Genomic DNA, 24,192 nt, shown 5'->3' on the forward strand with positions numbered 1-24,192 from the left:
ACCTGCTACCTAGTAAGTATCCAGTAAACAGTAGTTGGTGGAAGGAAAGAGTTAATTTCAGGAGGAGAAACTATAGAATTTGGCAACTTGAACAAATGTGAAAGACAGGAGATATTTGCTGAATAAACAACCTGAAGGTAGAATTTATTTTGTCCATCACAGGAGCAGTGTCAGCTTGCAGGAGATTTAGATCATTGGTTTTCTTTGGATTTCAGGTTACAGATTTTTCTTTCATTCAACCAGGGAAATAGCAGAATAGAGGAAGTACCTGCCCTGATGCTGGGGGTCAGACGGTAGGCAAACAAGCAAGTATATATATCATGTCAGTGGTGATGAGTTAGGGAGTGAAATGAGGGCATTCCTGGGGTACGGGGACCAATGAGGTGAGGGAAGGCCTCCTAATAATAAGATGACATTTGAGCCGAGATCTGAAGAATGTAAGGGAGCCAGCCATGCTGACATATAAGGAAAGAACATTCAGCATCTTTCCAGGGCATCAGCAAGTATCAACATCCTGAAATGGGATCAGCCAAGCCCATCACGTTCCAGTTGCAGCAAGGAGACCAGTGTGTCTGGGGTAGAGTGTGTAGGGGAGAAAGTGAGGGTGGGTGAGCTAGAGGGGGATATGGTGGAAAGGGTGAGGGAGGCAGACCGTGTCTGGGTCCAGCATGATGATGGGGGAGGGAGTGTGTGTGTGTAGGGGTGGGGCACGGGGAAGGCTGAACAGACTGGCCTGAATCCCTAATGCAAATTAAAGCCCATGCCCTCCCCTTTTGTCCCGAAGTTCCTGGGGGCAGTGTGCAGATCAGCATTCCCAAGACCTTGGCTGCAAGAGATATTTGATAACTAATTCATGAGCTAATTGCTTCTGCCAGAATTCTGTCAGGTTGCTGATTGTATCTCTCCAAAGATGAAAGGGCAGACTCTTGGCTGTTGTGTTGGGACAACTGCAGTTACACTTTACAGTGCTCCAAAAGGCTTGGAGCATCATGCAAGGCCCTGCCAGCTACTGGTGAGACCCTGGCTCTTCTCAGCTGTGTCACGTCCTGGGGGAGGTGGCTCCAAATTTGCCTTTTCTGTTTTTTGCAGTCTCCACCTTCTCTGGGCTTAAATCCGGATGCCAGTACCAAGCTAGCACTGCTCAGAGGGCCACCCATAACAGATCCCCCTTCTCCCTCCTCTTGGGAAAGCAGACTCTAAAACAAAGGGAGGCGTGCTTCCTTGCCCTCTCCCACCAGGCTTGACTTCCTCATCTACATGCTCTCCCGTGCCCACCAGTTCTTCTCAATCCTCCTGTTTTTAGAAATTCTGAATAGACCTGATAAGACGATCTTTACTCCTGGAGGGCCCTGTCCATTTTTAATGAGCAGGACTTCCCTTCCCATCCCCTACTACCAGCCCTGCTGTCCATTCTAGAGAATCTAGTCAGCATTCTCTCCTTCCCTGTCTCCCCTAAGTGGAACTGGATTCATGAATTTGATTCTTTTTAAATGTCAAATGTTTCCCTTCATAGGAAGTCCGTGTTGATTACGGGTCACCCTCTCAGAAGACAGTTGGCTCCAGCTTGGAGAAAACCACTTCATCCCATTTGTCTCAGGGGATGAGGATTGGTCTACTGGGTGCCAGAGCCTCTTTCCAAAAGGAGCAGAACAGCTTTTAGACCCGTGTCTCCATGCAGGCGCTGAGCTATTTGGGGACTGGAGGCCCCTGGGAATTCTCATTTCCCACCAGTGCTTGCAGACATCCTCTTGATGGTTAACTGTGAAATGGATTTAGTCTTATGCTAGCTCTCTTAGTCAGCTGATTGTTTTCTTTAGATAGAAAAGGTGTGAAGGTCCTCTCTTCTTCCCCCAAGGAGACACAGGGAGCCATGTGCATGGGGGAAGACAGACACGAGATCCCTACCATGGAGGAGAGCTGCATTAAGCTTGAGTCCCTGTGTGGGCTCCTTGCAGGGTTCAGGGCCCACAACCTCGTGTCAGGGACCCTAAGAACTCTCTTATCCTTTTCATTTTGGGGGCTGTGCTGAGCAGCATATGAGATCTTAGTTCCCTGACCAGGAATCGAACCTGCTCCCCCCACAGTGGAACATGAAGTCTTAACCCTGGACTACCAGGAAAGTCCCAGGACCCTCTTATTCTAAAGAAATCAGAGTAAGGAGTTACATTATCAGGATAGAAACTAAGCTTCTGGGGAAAAGCAACTCCAAAATACAGTACCTTCCATAAGTTTATTTTCACTCACAGCAAAATCCAGAGGCAGGTGGTTCAGTGACCCTCCACGTGAGGCTCCCATCTCTGGTCCAAGGTGACTTCTGTATTGTCAGCATCCCCAGCCAGCAGCTGGCAAGAATAAAAGAGTGGCGTCCACATCCATTTCTTCTTTAGGAGAATTGCTGGGAACACATCCCTTTTGGTCACATCCTAAGAAGAAGGACATAGCCACACAAGGCTATGAGGTAGCTGGGAGATCTAGACCCTAAGTGGACATCCAGTCACTTAACTAATAAACAGCAGTTGTATTTTAAAGTCAGGGAGCAATAATATTGAACATAGCTATCTCCAGCACACACTGGTTCTCCCCTTCCCCAGACATTTACTGAGTAGCTGCAGCAGGAGAAAGCTTGAGTCTTGGAAGTGGAAGACATATAAGCAAATATCTGCAAGTGTATGTTGGTAGCTGTGACAGCACTGTGTGAGGATGTTAGGAGTCAAGGGGCTGCGAGTGAGTCAGTGAGCGCTTTACCTAAGGTATTCCTTGGCTTCCTATCTCAGCCTCTCAGGATTGTGACACCAACCAAAATTGAATGCACCTGGTGCCTTAGTTCAGGTTCTTCTGAGAGCAGAGGTGCATTAGTCTGCTGGAGCAGCAGTCATAAACAGCTGCTTAAACAGCAGAAGCTTAGAGTCTCACAGATGTAGGGGCTGGAAGTCCAAGATCAGAGTGTCAGCAGAGTTGGTTTTTCCTGAGGAAGACTCCATTCTAGGCCTCTTTCCTAGGCTCATAGATGCCTGTCTTCATGTTCACATGACATTCTCCCTGTATGTGTATGTCTGTGTCAAAACTCCCTCTTTTATAAGGACATTGGTCAAATTGGTTTAGGGCCCATCCTAATGACCCTACCTTTTAAAAATAAATAATTTTATTTAATTGTTTATTTTTATTTTTTGGCTATGCTGGATCTTCATTGCTTCATGGGCTTTTCTCCAGTTGTGGCAAGTGCGAGCTACTCTCTAGTTGCATTGTAAAGCCTCTGTTTGTGGTGGCTTCTCTTTGTTGTGGAGCTTAGGCTCTAGGGTGCATGGGCTTCAGTGGCTGTGGTTCCTGGGCTCTAGAGCACAGGCTCAAGAGTTGTACCCCATGGGCCCAGTTGCTGTGCAGCCTGTGGGATAATCCTGGATCAGTATTGAATCCGTGTCTCCTGAATTAGCAGGCAGATTCTTTACCACTGAGCCACTACAGAAGACCCCGCCCCAGTGACCTAATCTTCACAAATTACATCTGCAGTGATTCTATTTCCAAATAAAGTCACATTGTGAGGCACTGAGGGTTAGGACATCAGTGTATGAATCTGGGGGGATACAATTCATTCTGTTAACAGGAGGCTTGGAAGAAAATCAGAAGCAGAGAAGCTGAGAGTCTACCCAGCATGATCTTGAGGTGGGAACAGACAATAGGCACAGAGCCATCCACAGCTGCACTGAAGAAGGAGAGCCAGGACCGTTTCCTGACATCCGATTAGGAAGGCAATTTTTTCAAAGATGCTTTATTCTCACACCACTTCCTTGCCCTGGACTGAACTTTCTCTAACATACTGGCCCTCCAGGGGAGTTAGAAAACTGACAGGGTTAATGTGGATCTCCATAATGCTGCCAGATACATAGGTTAGCCAGAAGGTTGGTGACTGAAAACACCTTAGATGGGATTAAAAGCCTTCAAGATATTTCAAACAGTAACTACCTGCTGTGACAGTCAGTAAGGACAATATGTTATTAGAAGCAGCATCTTGCCAGGTGAGTGAACAGCTGAAGCCTTCCAATAGCCAATTAGCAACAGCTAAAAAAATGTTTTAAGTGTATAGAGATTGAGAATCTCTGCTTAATAGGACCTCTTAGATAGTAATTGTAGTCAGTGGACTAAATTCATTCACCAAATATGTTTTGAGAACCTCCCTTATGCTGGGTGGTATTCTCGATGCACATTAGTGAAGAAACAGCAAAAATCTTTTCCTCTTGAAGCTTACCTTCTAATGCAGCTTGTTACCCTCTGGCACTTAATTATGGCTATCATTTAAATCATAATACTAAATACCACCATCAAAATCAGCATTTCAGATAAGAAAGAGGTTATAGCCAGAAAATTACCCTATGACTCAAATTTTTTAAAAAAATTTGCAGTGGTGATATTTCAATGGTAGAACTATGAGTGGTTTGTGATTCTTTACTTTTCTGTGTTTCTCACATTTTCTTTAATACTCATTTATCACTTTTATTTGACAAAAATTTAAAGGATAAGGGTGAAATCCAAGCGGTTCCTTGTCTAGCCCAAAACAGCTAGATAAGTTTTACCAAAAGCACTCCTAACAGAATGAAAAATATTAAATATATATATAATCTCATTTCAATATGTAATCAACATAAGATAAAGAAGAACTTGCAGCAGGCCTAAACATTGGAAGTGAGCAACCTTGAGTTCCAGTCTCAGCACTGCCCTCTTATTAACTGTTACCTTCAGATGGGTCACATTTCTTATCTATTAGTATCTATTCTTATCTTATTAGTATCATAATCTAGAAAAATGATGCCAACCCTGACCTGCCAGAGCTGGCTGAGATAAGAAAAAATGATCTGGGTACTTCCGTGGTGGTCCAGTGGTTAAGAATCCACCTTGCAATGCAGGAAACGTGCGTTTGATCCGTGGTCGGGAAACTAGGATCCCACATCTAGGCAACTAGAGAGAAGCCTGCCAACTGCAACAAAGACCCCTGTGCCGCAACTAAGACCTGACACAGCCAAAAATTAATGAAATTTTAACGTATTTAAAAAAAAATCCATATAAGCAAATTTGAAACAACGTTCTGCACATGGTAAGTGCTCAGTGTTTGCTAGATTGAATTGGAAAAGATCCACTAAGACCACTCATGTACTGCCAGTGGGAATATAAAATAGTACTTTGCTTTGGAAAATAGTTTGGCCCCTTCCTAAAAAGTTAAGCATACACCTTATATGCATTCCTACTGTCCCCCCTCTTAGCAATTTACGCAGGAAGAATGAAAACTTCCACACAAAGACTTGTGCACAAGTGATCGTAGAAACTTTAATTGTAGAAGTCCCAAACTAAAAATAACCTAAATGTCCATGAACAGATAAATAGATAAACAATCTTTGATAAAACCATCCACTGGAATAGTACTTGCCAATGAAAAGGAATGAACTGTGAATACATGCTACAGTATGGATGAGTTATGTTTAGCAAAATAATCATGCTAAATAAATAAGAAGTCATTCATCAAATAGTATATACTGTATGTTTCTGTTTATTAAAAAATTTAGAGAATATGCCAACTAATCTATAATGACTTCATTTGTTTCTTTGGGATGGAGTAGAACATAGGAAAAGAAGGGATGGAAGGGTTACAGAATGTCAGGAACTTTTGGGGTGATGGAAACATTTCACTATTTTGATTGAGGTGATGGTTTCATGGACCTAACAAAGATAATATAAACTTATACTTCAAATATGTATAATTTATTATACATCAATTTCCTCTCAATAAAAAATGTGAAAAAAATAAGAAGATTAATCTCAGTACTTCCTTCTCAAGAGGAAAGGAAATCTATCACCTTTTTAAAAAATTGTTAAAAAAATAAGAAGATTAATCTCAGTACTTCCTTCTCAAGAAGAAGGGAAATCTATCACCTTTTTTAATCAGTCTTAGAGTTTCATAAAGGGAATAGTGAATTAGGTGACCAGTTGAGCATGAGAATCCACACAGGTGTTTCCTCATGAGCTGTGAGAATGAATTCACAGCAGGGGAAGAAGTTTAAATTTCTCCGTGTATCCAGTCTGAAGTTATTAAATTTTTAAAGAATGGTATGAATTTCTGTCCAGAACCCAAGATGAAACATAAAATGAGGGTGGGGGCCACATTTTTGCCTGCCAAGAGCTGGTCTAGTAAGCACAGAAATATAAATGCCTCATCAAAAAATTTATGACTCAATATTCAGGAGGCTATTGTATCTGAATGACATTTCAGATGATAAACAAAGATGCAAATGTTAACCACGCTGGTTGATGTGTTTTATTTTTAAGATAAAAATATGATATTAATATCACAGTTAAATGTAAAATAGTCAAAGTAGAATCTCTTTGTTTTTTTTTACAGTAAAGACTAACTGGTTTTGCTAGGATTAACAGTGACAAATATAAATAATAAATTCCAGGAAGCAGCAAATGAATTTCAGGACCAAAGCAAAGGACTGGATTAAATAAATGAATACTCTAACACCCAGAATCAGAAAGAGAAAATTTGTGCTGAGAGATTTAAGGATATGATTTTGTTTCAGACTTGTCTGGCACCTGGGGATGGACCCCAGGAGCCCTAAGATAGAAGCAAGAATTTGGGGCTGTTTTGCCAAATGTTGTTGAGTATTTGGAAAGATAGAGATATTATTCATTGGTGGCATACCTTGGCATTATTTAAAAATCATTTCAGGTTTTGTTTTTAACTTTAAAATGACTCTGAAAAATAGTTTTCTCTGTATCACATTTTTAAAAGATACTGGTAGGTCATTTGAGAGTTGAGAAAGAATGATTGCTCAAACTCCAAAGTCATGTGGTAAGTTTTGTTACTGCCATCTTGGCCAAAGTGGTATATACGAAGCTAGAATCATAAAACTGAGAATGAAAGAGACCTTGAAGAATATCCGATGAAATTAAGGCTCACCAATCTCAGAAAAAAGGTTGTGTGCAGCCAAGCCCTAGGACCCCAGTGTTTCAACACTAAGCATCACACAATATTCAAAATTAGGGCAGGTTTTCAGAAAGGACTATGAGGCAATGGGGGATGTAAAACTTCAGAGCGAGGAGTCTGGCAAAGAAGGCAATGGCTCTACCTTTCACAGTTTGACCTGCATACATAAACCCCAAGAGAGAAGAGAGTAACATTTATTGAGCACCAGCTGTTGCCTTGGCACAGGGTAGAAGCCTAGATAATTAACACATGTTCCCACAGAACATATGCTGTTGCAGGGAAAACACACAGACAGCTCTAACCCAAGGTCTTAGAGGGCAGCACATTGATACTGTAAGAAAAGGACAAAGGACTCTCTCTGGGGACATTGTGACATTTCCCTTAGCTGAGAGAGCCATGACTCGCCTCTTGACACCCTTTCTCTGGTTCTCGTCTTTTGCTAGGCATCCAGATTAGTTCCTTTACGCAAGCTGACCTCACTTCAGGAAACGTTCAGTATATCCACTCCAGTGAGACTGAGAAGCATTCAGATGCCTTCAGCTTTACGCTCTCTGATGGAGTCCACGAGGTGGGTGAGAAACTCGCTTCCCTCCTTGATGGGTATCAATTTAGCGTCCTCTCCTTTAACTGGAGGGCCCGGAGCCACCATTGTTGAGACAGCTCCGTTTCCCTCTACTCTCAGCCCAGGACAGAGGCAAAGAGAACTCTATCTTGCCAAAAAGAATTCACCTCTGGGTTCCTGGTCAGTCAGTCACGCCAGGAACAGTGTGAAAGGGAATGCAGAGAGCGTCTGCCTTCTCCTCGGGTGGCTGCTGGGGACAGGCAGCCCACCTGCACTTTTCCGCCCTGTAGGTGACTCAGACTTTCCGCATCACTCTTCGCCCTGTGGATGACTCGCTGCCCCACGTGCAAAACTTTGGGATGCGGGTACAGGAGGGTGTGAGGAAGACCATCACGGAGTTTGAGCTTAAAGCGGTGGATGAAGACACAGAGGTAGGAGTGCTCCCCTGGCCTCTCTGGTCCAATGACATGCCTGTTGCTTTGTGACAGTAGATCCCAAGGGTGGGGCAAAGGATGGGGGTGAAAGTAATACAAGCATCCTCAAAGGATTAAAAAGCAGAACATACCATGGCCTGCTGGAAAAAAAAAAGCTAATACATTTGAAATAAGTTGTTTTTAAACTCTTTTGGAAACCCTAAATACATTTATCCTTTCCCACAATTGCATGTTAACAATCATGTTAACATTCTGATTTTGATTATGATCCACAGAAAATTAGGTCGATGGCATTTTATCCAATTTTTATTACTCCCTGTTATTAATGAACAAGGATTTTCTCTCCGCTACACTTTTTCCTCCTTCATCGAGACTTCACTGGATGACAACTAATTATTACAGTGTGAACATTCTCAAAGAACCAGGCTTTATCCGTTAGAACAGGGCATGTCGAGACTAAACTCCTCCTCTCCTAATGCTTTCCAATTAAAGAACCTAATATTCTGACATGATTTAGCTCCCATTAAGGGTACCACTCACTTATTAATTAGTTCTATGTATGCCCTTCCCCGTGCCAGCATGCATTCGTTTATTTATTCATTCTTTCAGCAAGTATTTATTACCAAGGTCAGCTCTAGATGCTAAAGACAGCACTGTGAACAAAGCAGATCAAAGTGCTAGCCTTAGGGAGTTTACAACCTTTGGTTAGGGGGACAGATGATAAAGAAAGAAAGAACATAGACTATAGTGTCAGGTGTGATAAGTGCTAGAAATAAAAATAAAGTGACATGAAGGTGACAGAGATTGATGCGTGTGCTGTTTGAGGCACAGGTCAGGGAAGTTTTCTCTGAGTGGCTGATACTTGAGCAGAGATAGGAAGAGAAAGAGCAGACTGTGCAGTTTCTTGGGAGAATACCTCAGGAGGGCAAAAGCCCTGTGATCCAGTGCGCTTGGAACAATTGAGTAGCCAGGCCAAGGGTCTAGACCCCAGTGAACAAGCAGGAGAGGAAAAGGATGAGGCCAGAGAGGAACTGTGGAACCAGGTCACAGAAGACCTTCTTAGCCCAGGTCAGGCCTCTGCATTTTCTTCCAAGATGGTGGGAAATCATTGGAGAGTCCTGAGCAGGATTTTCTTTATCAGTATTTTTCCTTCTCATGTCACTCTAGAAGCAGTTATTAGAAATAGGAAATTTGTGGGATGAATTGAGAGAGTAGTGTTGACATATATACACCACATGTGTAAAATAGCTAGCTAGTGGGAACCTGCTGTAAAATAGGGGGAGCTCAGCTGGGTGCTGTGATGACCTAGAGGAGTGGGATGGGGGTGGTGGGAGGGAGTTTTGAGAGGGAGGAGATATATGTACATAGATGTCTGATTCACTTCGTTGTACAGCAGAAACTAACACAACATTGTAAAGCAATTACACTCCAATGAAAAAAATAAAAATGGGAAGTTATGCTTCTGTTCTGATGCATAGATTCTATGTATGAATTTTGGAAAAGTGTGTGTGCTGGGGGAGGAGAGTGGATGGAAAGGAAGTGAGTGATTTTAAAAGGTCTAGTTCTTACCATCTTAGAGGTTAAAAATTCAAGTTTTCCCCTACGACCCCAAAAGGACAAATTTAAATGTCTTATCTTAAAAACAGAAGGCAGCAGAATATAAGTTCGATTGTAGTAACCAATATAATTTCTCTCCTTAGCTTGATTTTTGGTGTCTATAAAGAAAAGGCAGTCTTTGTCTTATAAAGGTCTTTGGGTTTAACTACCCTTGGCCACCTGTTGGCCACCACTCACACGTCTGGCTCCTGATACAGAGTTCCCTTCTCCTCTTGTTGCCTCCATGACAGGCCGAGTCTGTCACGTTCACGGTCGTGCAGCCCCCACGCCACGGCACCATCGAGCGAACCGCCGATGGGCAGCCCTTCCAGCTCACGTCCACCTTCGCCATGGAGGACATCTACCAGAGCCGGGTCCGCTACAGCCACGATGGCAGCAACTCCCTCAGAGACCGATTTACCTTCACCGTGGCTGATGGGACGAATCCCTTCTTCATTGTTGAGGAAGGAGGAAAAGAGGTGAGGGGCAGAAACAGCAGAGAGGGAGGCGGAGCACAGCAGGCCAGAGCTTGTCTGGAGGCTGAACATGGCATTTTTAGGCAAAGGGTAAACCCACTCCAGTATTCCTGCCTGGAGAATCCCATGGACAGAGGAGCTTGGTGGGTACAGTCATAGCATCACAAAGAGTTGGATACAACTGAAGCAAATTAGCACGCATTTACTCAACACTGCTTGAGTTTTGGTTCTGTCACCTAATTGGCCTTGGACAGATGGCTTAACTTCCATAAGCCTCAGCTTTTCATCTGTACAGTGGGCACAAGGATCACCACTGGCTTCCATTGGTCTAAGGAACAAAAAGATCCATAAAAAATGCTTGACACTATTGGCAAAGACTGAGTACTCACGTAAAAGATGGTCATTATTGTTATTATCACTGCTATTATTTTTCCTTTTCCTTTGCACTCAACCTTTGTTCCTTCCTTTTTTCTTTCATCTGGGTTTTCAATAAGATCACAGGGTTCCAAATCGTCTCCTGAGCCAGTCAGAGCTTTCAGTCTCATGAAGAATTATAGTGGCTAAGAGTATGGCTTTTGCATCTGAAAGACACTGATTTAAATTCTGCTTCTGTCACTTACTACCTGAGTGTCTTTGTAAGTCATTTAACCTTTCTAAGCCTTAGCTTCCTTATCTGTACAATGAGGATATCTACTCCCCTGATTACACAAAGCACTTAGCCCACAGGAAACACAAGAAATAGGCAATAAATTGTGGCTCTAATCATCATGGTCGTCACTTTAGGACCAGCTTGTGGAACAAATGAAGTTGCTTTTCTTTTGAGGTCATGAAACTGTCAAGCTTCTCTCTCTTAAGGGAATTGCTCACTTCTAACATTTAGGTGTTCAGAAGAAACTATAAACATCCCCTTTCACTCTCTTCCCTGCAGTTCTACTCTTTTTTAGCAGATTTCCTGCAGCACCATAACCTTCCCCTAGGAATAACTGCAACTCTGATGAAAGGTGGACCCCTGACGTCTCACACAGCTGTCTGACTCAGCATAAGCAGTTTTAATGAGCACGTGATCACACCCTACTGTTTACTTTCAGCATAAGCGAAGGGTCAGCAGCTTCTCGGGCCTGCAGTTTTTTCCCTCCTTTGATGATGAATGATTCTTTGCCTGGCCAGGAAAGATCCTCTGGTGTGCTTTAGAAACCAACAGCCTGTGAGAAGGTCATTCTCAGTTGGCCAAGGTGTCAGTAGGATGGCTCTTGGGATTTCCCTGCCATTTCAGTGTGCGCACTGCATCTCCACCTGGCAGGTCATCACGTTCATTTTCCCTCTCCCATACTGTGGCTGCTTCCCCAGTTTGTTTGACTTTCAGAAGAGGAGAAAAAAAAAAAAAAGATTTCAGGATGAATCAACAAGAGGGCCACCTCTCTGATAAACATAAAAGGTCACAGCAGGTCTCCGGGGGACCGTGTCATTTTGAAAATGGAAATTATCTGGGAGGGTTGGAGGAGGCTGAAACACCAGTATCTTGCTGCCCTGTCTGCCAGCTTATTGTATCCGTTCCAAAATGGGGAGGTACTGGACGGGACTCTCCATGTATGTTGTGAATATGCATGTGTATATCTGTGTGGTGATAAAGTCATAAACTGAAATGTCTTTGCACTATTCTCACACACACTTTTTTGGAAGTGGTGGTGCTGGGTCTTTGTTGCTGTGAGCAGGCTTTCTCTAGTTGCAACGAGTGGGGGCTGTACTCTAGTTGTGATGCATGGGCTTCTCATTGTGGTGGCTTCTCTTGGTGTGGTCTCTAGGGCTCGTGGGCTTCAGCAGTTGTGGCCCATGGGCTTAGTTCCTACACACCATGTGGGAGGAACTAAGGATTGAACCCATGTATCCTGCATTAGCAGGTGGATTCCTAACCACTGGCCCACCAAGGAAGTCCTCACAAATGCTTTTATTCTTGATTTCTTCTGCCCCTTTTCCCCATGTGAACAGTTCTTTCTCAAAAAAAGAAAAAAGGAAATCTTTTCCCATGAACATCTTTTCACATCTAGCAGAATCCTACCTGAAGACCTTAACATTAACTAATTTTTTTTTTCCTGGCAACGCTGTGCAGCATGCAGGATCTTAGTTCCCCAACCAGGGATCAAACTGCGGTCTGGGAATGCAGAGTCTTAACCACTGGACCATCAGGGAGGTCCCTGGGATTCACATTTTAATGACGGAAGTTTTACCAAGAGTTATTGAAAGGAAGATATTTTGTTTATTGTTTCACCTTGGGGGCAATATTGAACTCAACTAAAGAAAGCTTAAGTTTGGGAAAACCAACTTCCATAGCAGCTGAAATTCCAGCAAGAGTGCGACTTGTGTCTTGCTTTTCTTCTTATATCATTTCCACTTTGTCAGTCAGCATTATCCCTGAAACCTCAGGAGCCGAGTGGTGATAAGCAATGGAAATTGCTCAGTTGCCTGTTGTAAAGTGTCAACAGATTTCAGGCGTTCCAGCTTCTGTAAGTCCTAGACCTGACATACTTCAGGTATGTGTGAATGATGAGTTTTCTTTTCTGGCTTTCATGACAGATCATAACAGCAGCACCTCAGCAGTTCTGGATAGACATCCTTCCAGTGGATGATGGCACCCCTAGGATTGTTACCAACCTCGGGCTCCAGTGGCTGGAGTACGTGGATGGCAAGGTAAGGCCTTTCCATCTGCTACTGTCTCAGTAACCAACTTGGGCTCTATCCTATTCTTGACAATATGAACAGAACTGTTCAACTTATCCCGCCCTAAGTAAGCTGAGTTCTTAAGATTGCTGAGCTCCATGAATCTGGTGAGAATTGTATTATAGTATAAGATGTTCTTACAGAATGACCTCCAAATATAGTAGCTCAAACAGGATAGAAATTTTTTTCTCACGTAAAGCACGGAAGTGGGGAGGTTAGGGCTCCACGTGACCATTCAGAGATGCATATTCCTTCTGACTTACTCTTCTGCCATCACTAGAGTGTTGCTATCAAAAAGCAGGGCGAAAAACTCTTCAGCTGTTCATCAGTACTGCATACCATGGGAAGAGGAATACAGAAAAATAGGGGCAAGGAACTTAATTTTAAGCAAGTGATACAGAAATTAAACACATCACTTGCACTCATATTGTTGTAAGAAGAAATTGATCCTATGGCCCTATCTGTTGCATGGAGTGTCTAGCTAGGCAGTTTGGTGCTCAGCTAAAAGTTTGTTGACTAGAAAAAGGGGAGGATGGATTTGGGAAAACTTCTCATACATGCCATAGATGGGAAGGAAGTGAGTTTTTTGGTAGATGAGTATCATCAGAGGATTTCTAGAAATTAAAATTTTTTTCTCCTTTTCGTAAGTTCCAATTGGGTCATTTTAAGATATGCCATAATTCTCACCTGGTACCATGTCAAGCATTAAATTCTCATTTCCACCTAAACACACACAGTTATTCAGTTCAGTTTGGGAACTGGTTTCATACTTTTGTTTGTGGTATTGCCTCTAGGATGTGAATTTTCCCATCTCCATGTCACTGATGTGTTGGTTTTATGTGTAGAAGTGGTGTTACAGTGTTCCACTGAACTCATTGGGAATTTTAAAATATATGAGACAAAATTAGTACAGATTCCTCTCATGCCCTATTCGAAATTTTTCTCAATACTCAGAATCATCCTATTCTCTTCTTCTCCAACTGGTCTTCCACTTCCAACTCTTACCCTACTGCAGTGACTCTTAATCAGAGTCATCAATGACCTCAGTTTCACCAAATCAAAGATCACTTACATGCCCTTATTTTACTGGGTCTAGTAACAGTCAACAGTGTTGACCATCCTTTTTTTCTCTCAAACCTTTGGTCTCATTAAATATTTGTTGAATGAATAAATGAGTGAATTAAAATTTAGCCAGTATATTTGAGCAGTATTGGGATATTATATATTTGTCTGTCTTAATTTCAAACACTGTAATCAACTCTTATACGGTATAAAGTGGCCATCTTCCCTGGATTGTATCCTTCTTTCAAAGTTCCAACCTTCTTTCAAGGCCAAACTCAAGCCACCCCCATCCCTAATCCATGTGGAATGAATTGTCCTGGCTCCCTAAAACTGTGGTGCAGTCTTTTCTGCATCTCCCACTATAGCACTCACCACAGTTACTTTCCTCATAAGCCTTTCTTCCCCAAGAAAGAATGAACATCAAGGACAGAGGCTGGGATGGTTTCTGTCCTCATAACCTCTTCAATCCTGACAAAGTTTTCCAGGCAGTAAATGCACTTAGTAAATCATGGTTGAACTGAATTAAATCTGAGTCAGAGGGTCTTGTTCCTGCTTTATTCCCATCTCAGGAATTAAATTTAATGGGTTTCTATTCCAGGCAACCAACTTGATCACCAAGAAGGAACTGCTGACCATGGACCCGGACACGGAGGACCTGCAACTTGTCTATGAGATCACCACGGGCCCCAAGCATGGCCACGTGGAGAACAAACTGCAGCCTGGCAGGGCAGTGGCTACCTTCACACAGGGTGAGCACTCAGGAGCTGGGCTTCCCTGGTGGCTTAGATTGTAAAGAATTCACATGCAATTCAGGAGACCCAGGTTTGATCCCTGGATTGGGAAGATCCTTCTGGAGAAGGGAAGGGCAACCCACTCCAGTATTCTTGCCTGGAGAATCCCATGGACGAAGGAGCCTGGCAGGCTACAGTCCATGGGGTTTCAAAGAGTTGGATACGACTGAACAACTAATATGAGAAGTGGGAAGGGTCTGTTCTAACCCCAGTTCCACTACCTCCCTCATCTTTCTTGCAACCACTGCCAGCTGCTTCCCCCGGACCTATTTACAGACAAATAGATCTTTTGGCATCTAACAATCCAACAGTGAAATTTTACTTCTCCTGATATTTTTCCCCTGTTACTCCAAATTATGGCCCCCAAAAAGAAAATTTTTATCTTTACCTGGCTTCCTCAGTTCCCAAATTGCTTTCAGTTTTGACCAAGTTGTTTGGAAAAGATCATGTGATACTTGTGGGTTTGCTTTCAAAACAAAAATAGCCACCAGACTTTATGAAACATCTGTGATCCTGTGTGGTTAAATTTTTTTCTCTAAAGGATTATGGATTTTTTTGTCTTCAGCAAAGAAAGAAAAATCAACATGGGTAGATTGCTCAATAGAATAGTTTCCTGTTTGGAATCACATCAAGCAAACCAATTTGTATTTTAGTTTACTGGAAACTTTTCAGAGTCTTCTAGACTGCTGTTGGGGATGGACCTAATTGGGAAGACACAACTGTGTCTCACAATTTATGTGCCATATTTCCTTTTAATCCCTGTCCATTTTCCTCAATCCATTTTCTTTCCTAGCCCCATGTTGTCTGTGCCTTGTGAGGGGGATGTTTTAATCCAACCCCAGCTTTTCTCAGTAACACATACCTTCCAAAGAACCTTTATTTTGAAGGAAGTAGGGACAGCTATAAGCATATATGCATGGCAGACAGGGTCAGAGACTTTCCTCTGTTGGCTCTAAGATTTGCTTTAAACTTTCCATAGACATTTATTAAACTGCTTTTTTTTTTTGCCAAGACCCTGGGATTGTCATTGTTCAACAGCATAATGGTACTTCTTGTACACAAACAGAATTACAGGATCTTATTTTAAGATCTGGTAGAAACATTTATTTTTCAGACTACAATCTTTTTTTATTCCTGGAAAAATAAGTTTTGTCTGTAATCCACTAGAAGAATAAACTGGATGTGTCGGGAGAAATCTATGAGGCTGTCTTTACATCCCCTGGTTAATTCAGTATCTTTTTTTCCCACAGAGGATGTGAACTTGGGGTTGATTCGTTACGTGTTGCATGAAGAGAAGATCCATGAGATGATGGATAGTTTTCAGTTTCTGGTGAAAGACAGTAAACCCAATGTGGTCAACGACAACATCTTCCATATCCAGTGGTCCCTCATCAGTTTTAAATATACCAGGTACAAGTGCTGTAGGTGTTCATTCTTGAGAAATGAAACAGGAAAGCAGAGGAAGCCCAGATGAAGCACCTTGGAGGTCAGCTGTAATCATCCAGTCATGATGGTGGGATGATAATAAGAATAAAAATAATAATTGCACCAAATATTTCTTGAATGCCATATGTAGTGGGTAATTGACATACGTCGTCTTGTTTAATGCTTGCAGTTATGAGATGAGTAACCTTGTTGCCTCCACAATAATGAAGCAACAGAGACAGAAATAGGTTAAGTAACTTATATGAGGGCTTCCCATGTGGCTCAGTGGTAACACGCCTGTCAATGCAGGAGATGCGTGTTTGATTCCTGGGTCGGGAAGATTCCCTGGAAAAGGAAATGGCAACCCGTTCCAATATTCTTGCCTGAGAATCCCATGGACCGAGGAGCCTGGTAGGTCACAGTCCATGGGGTCACAAGAGTCAGACAAAACTTAGTGACTAAACAACATTAACTTATCTGAAGTCATATAGCTAATAAGCAATAAAGTCCAGTGATCTTAACCATCATGCTTTACTGCTTCTCCTGAAAGTATTTTTCCTTCAGTCTTCAAGTTTAGAAGATAATCCAGAAGAAGTGATGGGGAAAAAATACATTGAAAAAAATAATCACTGGCCTGCAGAAACAGTCTTTGCCTTCTGTCTCCATTCTCCCTGTTCTTAAGCTTATATTCTCCCCTTCGCTCTTTTGGTGTACACAGAATCATGTATCTTTAGTTAAAAATTCATAGCTTAACACAGACAGCTCTTCAAGACACTTTTGTAGTCTTGTTGGGGAGTCCAGAGGTAGAGAGTCACTGAGTGGTAAAACACAGAGCTGATTTTATGGATTAGATTATAACTAGGACTGTAATTTTTGTGGGAGATATAATTATTTAAATCTACATTTCACAGACCCACTAAGAAACCAATCTCATTATAATTCAAATGAAAATTAGATCTTGGGAAGAAAAGAAGCATGCAAACTTGGTTTCATGTGCCCCAGATGGAGGCTATTCTATGGTTACACACACTTGGAGAATGAGTGGAAAATTAGAATTAACATATATATGTGTTTTATATATATATATAATATTTATATAGTTATTGTCTAGTCGATAAGTTGTGTCCAACTCTTTTGTGATCCCCACAAACTGTAGCTCACCAGTCTCTGTCCATGGGATTTCCCAGGCAAGAATACTGGAGTGGTTGCCATTTCATTCTCCATTATATACATACACTCTGCTGCTATTTACCTCTTACTTGTAACTCCTTCAGAATTAAATAAGTTGAATAAAACTGATGATGTTTTCTGGACAACCCTCTAATGTTTGATGGACTAACTAATACAGAGAGTCCCCAAACTGGCAATGAAAATAAACCCCTCAAAGGCACTTTGCCTGCAATCCTCATGGCAACAAGCCACAAGTCAAAGTTAATGGCCATCCTCAGTGATGAAAAACAAAGCCCAGGTCAGGTTGAGCTTTTCTCAACCTGGATAGCTTGTTATGAATAAATGGCACCTGTATACTTTGCCTCCTGCTTTGCAATTCAACAGAAATTCCTAGCAGCAAGCTAAGTTAATTCTATGTCTTAGTGATTCCAGCTGCTCTAACAGAATACCATAACTTTGGTGACTTATTATGTAACTTGACAACAGGAATTTATTTCTCACAGCTCTAGAGGCTGGGAAGTCCAAGACTGAGGTGCTGGCAAATTCAGTGTCTGATGAGGGTCTGCTTCATGGTCCATGGAGAATTGAGTTCTTGCTGTAACGTCTTGTGGCAGAAGGCAAATGGAGCTCTCTTCTATGATGGCACTAATAGCATTCATGAGGGCTTCACTCTTGTATGACTACACTAATCCCATTCATGAGGGCTTCACTCTTGTGACCTAATCACCTTTGCAAAGGCCCTATTACTGTCACAGAGGGGATTAAGGCTTCAACATACAAGTGTGGAGGGGCACACTTCCAGTCTACAGCACCTTGGCCCTCTCCCATTGTCATAAAGCCCCATTTGCCTCAACGCCTTTGTTTCCTTGGCCCAGTTCTCATTTTCTTACTTCTGGCACCACTCTGGCTCTTTTAAACACCCTAGAGACCTGGTCCAGTTAGTTCCCACCTGAACCAAGTTATTAATTGGCTTCCAAGCAGCTTTCTTCCAAAGGAACTCACTGCTAATTACTCTACCACACTTGGATGACAGTGTTTGTTATTTCTTTGTGTTCTGAAATATGGAGGGCATACCTCCTATGTGCTGTCTTCCACCTCCTTCTAAAAATGGGGCAGATATCCTTCTGCATCCACTCCTTCTTTGGTCACCTGCTTCTATGACTGTCACAAGTGAATATGTTCCATCAGTTGACAGTTAACTTCTTATAGGAACCAAACTACCTCCTCTCAGAACTGTCCGACCCCAGTAACCAACCCTCAGAGATAAGCATTAAGTACACGGATTCTTCGCAGCCCTTTCAGAATTTCAGAGATGGCCTTTTTGTGTGCTTCCAGCTACAATGTCAGTGAGAAAGCAGGGTCAGTGAGTGTCACGGTGCAGAGGATGGGGAACCTGAACCAGTATGCCATTGTCCTGTGTCGCACGGAGCAAGGCACGGCCACCTCCAGCTCCCAGGTGGGCTCCCAGCCGGGACAGCAGGACTATGTGGAGTATGCTGGCCAGGTAGGTGGGCATGGGGGCCTCTGACTCCCGAACTGCCGGTGGGCTGCAGCCAGGCTGGGAGGTGGCTCTCTTCAACTGTGGTAGTTTCCCCCTTGTTCACCCCACCTCCCTGCCCATCGCACCCTCCCTCGGGTCACTGCGCTACGTTGTCTTCCCACAGTGCTCTTTCCTTCACAGTCTGTCTAGTCCCTGCTACAGTTTTAACTGCTGTCCAGCTTCTCAATCTTCACATTTTGCTTCAAGAAGAGCCTCCCAGGCACCATGTTGTACACTCAGCCTTTGATATCCTAACTTTCCTCCTTACTTCTCATTACCTGAAGGGTAGGGAGACTAGTTGGGGAGCTCTTGGAATCGGTGTGTGGGAGATGAGCTTCATTTATAAAGTGAAGGTGGAGTTTTCAATTAACGAATACACACTGCTATATATATAAAATGGATAGCCAACAAAGACCTGTTGTATACCACAGGGGACTATACTTAGTATTCTGTGACAACTTATAAAGGAAAAGAATCTGAAAAGAAGAGATAGATACGTATAACTGAGTCACTTTGCTGTACAACTGAAACTAGCACGGCATTGTAAATCAACTCTACTCAATAAAACAAATGAAGTGAAGGTGGAAACAAGGGGGTGGATTCAACAGACCAGTAAGAATTGATAGGATTCAGCAGTGGGCTAGAGAGTGGACAGAAGGGAGAGATGGATGGTGATGCCTTCGCTGGGAGGGGATGCCAAAGAGGAGCAGGTCTAGCGAGGGGGTGATCTTGATTTTGCTTTGGACATGTTGTGTGTGAGTTGCCTTAGAGAAAATCCGTTGGCGGCTGTTTGGGTTTGTAGGAGTGTAGAGACACACACATGCATGCCTGCATGCACACACACACACACACACACACACATTTGCACATCTCTATGTGACAGCACTGGTAGCAGTGGTAATTAGTGCCAGGGTGTGAATGAAGGAGAAAAAAGAAAAAGTGAAAGCAAAAGAGAAAAGAGGACATAAATAGTAAACTCCTTTATGGCAGGACACCCTCTACATGTCAGATTTAAGTATTGTACAATACTTGGCACTTATTAGGTATTTATTAAGTGTTTTTTAAAAGTAGTTTCATTATTCTTATGGCAGCATGAATCCCTGTAAAGAGAAGTGGGCTCTCTTTCTGAAGCATTTCAGCTGGACTAAGCTAATGCCTCTTACATCAATTTTTTTTTTCATTTTTACTGAAATGTAGTTGATCTAAAATGTGTGTTAGTTTCAAGTGTACAGCAAAGTAATTCATATATATATGTGTGTGTATATATATATACATATATATATTCTTTTTCAGATCCTTTTCCATTATAGATTATTACAAAATACTGAGTATAGTTCCCTATGCTATAAAGTAGGTCCTTGTTATCTTATATATGTGAAAGTCACTCAGTCGTGTCTGACTCCTTGTGACTCCATGTACTATACAGTCTATGGAATTCTCCAGGCAAGAATACTGGAGTAGGTAGCCATTCCCTTCTCCAAGGGATCTTCCCGACCCATGGATTGAACCCAGGTCTCCTGCATTGCAGGCAAATACTGGAGTGGGTATCCTATCCCTCCTCCAGTGGATCTTTCCAACCCAGGAATTGAACTGGGGTCTCCTGTGTTGCAGGTGGATTCTTTACCAGCAGAGCTATCAGGGAAGCCCTGATATCTTATATCTATAGTAGTGTGTATATTTTAATCCCAAACTTCTAATCTATGTCAAATATAAATGAGAAATTAGAATAGATCAGATAAGCTAAGGAATGTTTTAGCAAAATAATAATAAAGAACACATACTTGTGCTTTTCAGAGAATGACAACAGACAGTGTGTTCTAGACCTAAATAGAAACCTTTGAGTGTTTCATTTAGCTGGGAGCATTTTAAAATGTGGATCTTAGTAAAACTTAATTTGATACGTTGATTAGATGCAGAATAGTACATTTTTATTGATGAAAAGCATGTGTTTTTCAGATTTGTGTGACCCTAGAGGTTTAGGACTAATTTTTACACATTTTAGCTATTTCACAAAATTCAGTCCAGACCCACTGCCTGTCCACTCAGTTTTAGACTGATCCATAACCCTGGTTCCATGTGTAGGTTTTAATCATCTTTTTTATAAAGACAAAGTACAACCAGAAGAAGTCCCTATAAATTCACAATTGTATGCATATAAATTAATTTTTCTATTTTATATCAGGCTAAGTTAATTCACATTATGGATCTACTACATCTAAATGGGAAAGGATGTAATAGTAAAGTTAAAATTCAGTCTGGCCTGTTCATAATGTGACTGTCTCTGAATTCAAACTCCATAATTCAGTACACTGAGATTCTATGTCAGTTTTGATTATATGAGTAATATGGTGATGATGGTAATATCTTGCATTTGTTCCATGCTTTAAAGTAAAGTTAGTGCCTTCATTTTACATTTCTCATTTAGTTCTCCCAGTAAGTATGTGAAATAGACATATTGTTGTTATTTAGCCGATGGCGAATCTGAGGTTTGTGAAGTTTTATAGCCTAACCCAGCTTGGAAGTAACAGAACCAGGACTTGAGGCCAGAATTTCACACTCCAAGTTCAAAGATCTTTCCAGTTAAACTTGCCACAAATGGAAGGAAAACCAAGTAATCAAACAACTTGTGCTGTGACTTTCCTGGTGGCCCAGTGGCTAAGACTCCATGCTTTCAATGCAAAGGGCCTGGGTTCCATCCCTGGTCAGGGAGCTAGATAGCACATGCCACAACTAAAAGATCCCCTGGGATGCAACCAAGACCCAGCACAACCAAATAAATAGGGAAACAGTTTTTTTAGGTGTTAAAAAAAATGACTCTTGCTGTCCCAGCTGAGTTAATAAAACAGGATATGAATAGTTACCTGCATGGTTTTCTACGTTTACCGCATGGTAGGAGACGTCTCTTCCTTCCATGTCTATATACAGTGAATCAGCCCCAGTGTGCAGAGATAGAATGGGGAGAAGTGATACAGCGGGAGGTTTTGACAGGAAGAACCAACTGTTTCATTCAGTGGCCTTCCCACTGGACTTGGGTCCTCTTTTTCCCCATGATGCCCTTGGGGAGCGGAGCGGGGGAATCTGAGGCACCTCTTATCTCCTTGCTGTTTCCTTCGTGACAGGTGCAGTTTGATGAGCGAGAGGACACCAAGTCCTGCACCATCGTCATCAACGATGACAACGTGTTTGAGGACGTCGAGAGTTTCACCGTGGAGCTCAGCATGCCAGCGTACGCCCTACTAGGGGAGTTCACCCAGGCGAAGGTCATTATCAATGACACTGAGGACGAGCCCACATTAGAGTTTGATAAGAAGACCTACCGGGTCAACGAGAGTGCTGGCTTTCTGTTTGCACCTATTGAAAGAAAAGGTCTGTTGGTGCCCAAGGCGGCAAGGAGCTGTAATAATAGCTAACGTTTATTCTGTCCCTTTCACATGCCACATGCTCATGTACCATGTTAACTCATGTGTGGGGGTGCATCGTGGGTTATCAACTCACTTCAATCCCCAATAACCATCCTCCCTACAGTGAATTCTACAGATGGCTTCTCTGTTGAAGTTGTTTGCATGCCCATTTATTCTTAAGTGGGACCAGAAGGCTAGTTACATTTGGCCTTGCAAATGACTCCTGAACTCAGAGTTCTTAATCAATCACCCAGTCCAAAAATATTTAGTAGCCTTGGTCAAGGCAGGCAGTTACAGTGTGCGAGAACTGGCTTCCTGTCTTCTTGGGAGACTGAAAATGTATTTAAAGATTTCCACATGTGAGTGTCACATGTAGAGCTCAGGTGAGAAATTAACTGTGTGTGAGAAATAAAGGGTGATTCCACTGGCGTGGAAAATCAAAAGAAAGATCATATGGATTTACGATTGTGAAATATTGTGACTTTAAAAACACATGGAAATTGAGGGAGGGGCTGTATGAATATGGACTTTTGGTTCACTTTGCTGTACAGAAAAACTAACACAACATGGTAAAGTAATTACACTCCAATAATAATATTTAACAACAAATTTTTTTAAACACTTGGAAATTGATCCCTATTCAAAGCCACAACCAGACTGTAAGTGATGATGTCAGGTATTTTGCTGTTTCTGCTGATGGTGTGTTAGTGTGGCCAACGCTGCAGGTAACACCAACCCTTGGTGATGCCACTCAGAGGACAGATAAGGCTTGTTGGTTGCTCTGAGTCAGCTGGCCAAGCCCAAATAGCCTATCACCCAGGTAAGTGGCAGTGCTAATAAGTAAAGTCGTTTGTTCAGAGAGGCAGGGTGTTTTTGTTTTGTTGTGTCTTCCTTTTTTTTAAACAGGCTTGTTTCTCCCTGGGAGCTAAAGTGCAGAAGTCTATTCAGAAAGGCAGTCAACTGTGCTCATAGCACTGTCTTCAGGACACAATTACTTTTCTACTTAAAGTACCAAGTATGTCTCTTTTCCCTCCACCCGCTGTGGTCTTAGATGGCGGGCAATGAGTCTTGTGAATTAATAGAGCACAAAATTCACAGAATAGGAAATCCATTCCAGGTTGTTTGGTGAAGGATCTGGGATATGTGAAATCCTCAAGTGGCTTAGACCACGGGCTTAAGACACTGCAAAGCAGGGACATTTCCGTTAGAGTTTGAATGGAATATGTCAAAAAGAATCATACCCATCAAAATTACCAGAGATTTTAAAACTTGAGAAATGCTCATTCAACTACTTTGGTATTCTTGCCATTTGTGTTTCAGGGGATTCAAGCAGCATTGTATCTGTGATTTGCTACACGGTCCCCAAGTCAGCTATGGGCAGTAGCCTCTATGCTCTAGAATCGGGCTCTGATTTTAAATCTAGAGGGATGTCTGCCGAGAGTCGAGTGATATTTGGGCCTGGTGTCACCATGTCCACCTGTGATGTCATGCTCATCGATGACAGCGAGTACGAAGAGGAAGAGGAGTTTGAGATTGCCCTGACAGGTGCTTCCGACAATGCCCGCATCGGAAGAATGGCATCGGCCAAGGTGTTCATTGCTGGTCCCAATGATGCTTCTACCGTGTCCTTGGGCAACACGGCTTTTACCATCAGCGAGGATGCAGGTAATGGAGAGCATCTCTGGGCTCCCCTCACTCATCTCCTGATCCCTTCCTTAAATAGTTTCCTCTTAGTTTTGAGAATGCCCTTAGGATGTTGAGAATGCCATTCCTCAGTGACACGGTTGTCAGTGTGAGGCAGGTAATACTCAGCATCAAAACCAAGAATGAAAGGTAGTGAAGATTAGGAAACTCCATTCACTTATCTTGCTCTGCTTACTGGTGGCAGGAAAAGACCTGACTTAGAGCTCACTGGCTGACCTCTGTGGTCCAAAGGGAGGGTGTAGTGCTAAACATTTGGCATGTGAAGGAGGGGGATGTGGTCTGTTGAAGATGGAGGTAAATTATTTAGTGTCCTGCAACTGCCATAACAAATAAATTCAAAATT

At 42.4% G+C, this 24,192-nt stretch overlaps 1 protein-coding gene across 2 annotated transcripts in view; it reads left to right on the forward strand.

The window, feature by feature from the left end:
* Nucleotides 1-24,192, forward strand: part of FRAS1 (Fraser extracellular matrix complex subunit 1) — a 534,238-nt gene that overhangs the window by 448,017 nt on the left and 62,029 nt on the right. For both annotated transcript variants that reach the window (XM_070372561.1, XM_070372562.1), the window contains 9 exons: nt 7,417-7,541; nt 7,826-7,966; nt 9,817-10,044; nt 12,613-12,726; nt 14,417-14,567; nt 15,860-16,019; nt 18,540-18,708; nt 21,864-22,110; nt 23,466-23,810. In XM_070372561.1, coding sequence (XP_070228662.1) covers nt 7,417-7,541; nt 7,826-7,966; nt 9,817-10,044; nt 12,613-12,726; nt 14,417-14,567; nt 15,860-16,019; nt 18,540-18,708; nt 21,864-22,110; nt 23,466-23,810 — 1,680 coding nt within the window. The remainder of the gene's footprint in view (nt 1-7,416; nt 7,542-7,825; nt 7,967-9,816; nt 10,045-12,612; nt 12,727-14,416; nt 14,568-15,859; nt 16,020-18,539; nt 18,709-21,863; nt 22,111-23,465; nt 23,811-24,192) is intronic.

This window comes from Bos mutus, chromosome 6 (assembly GCF_027580195.1).
Source record: "Bos mutus isolate GX-2022 chromosome 6, NWIPB_WYAK_1.1, whole genome shotgun sequence".
NCBI classification, from domain to species: Eukaryota; Metazoa; Chordata; class Mammalia; order Artiodactyla; family Bovidae; genus Bos; species Bos mutus.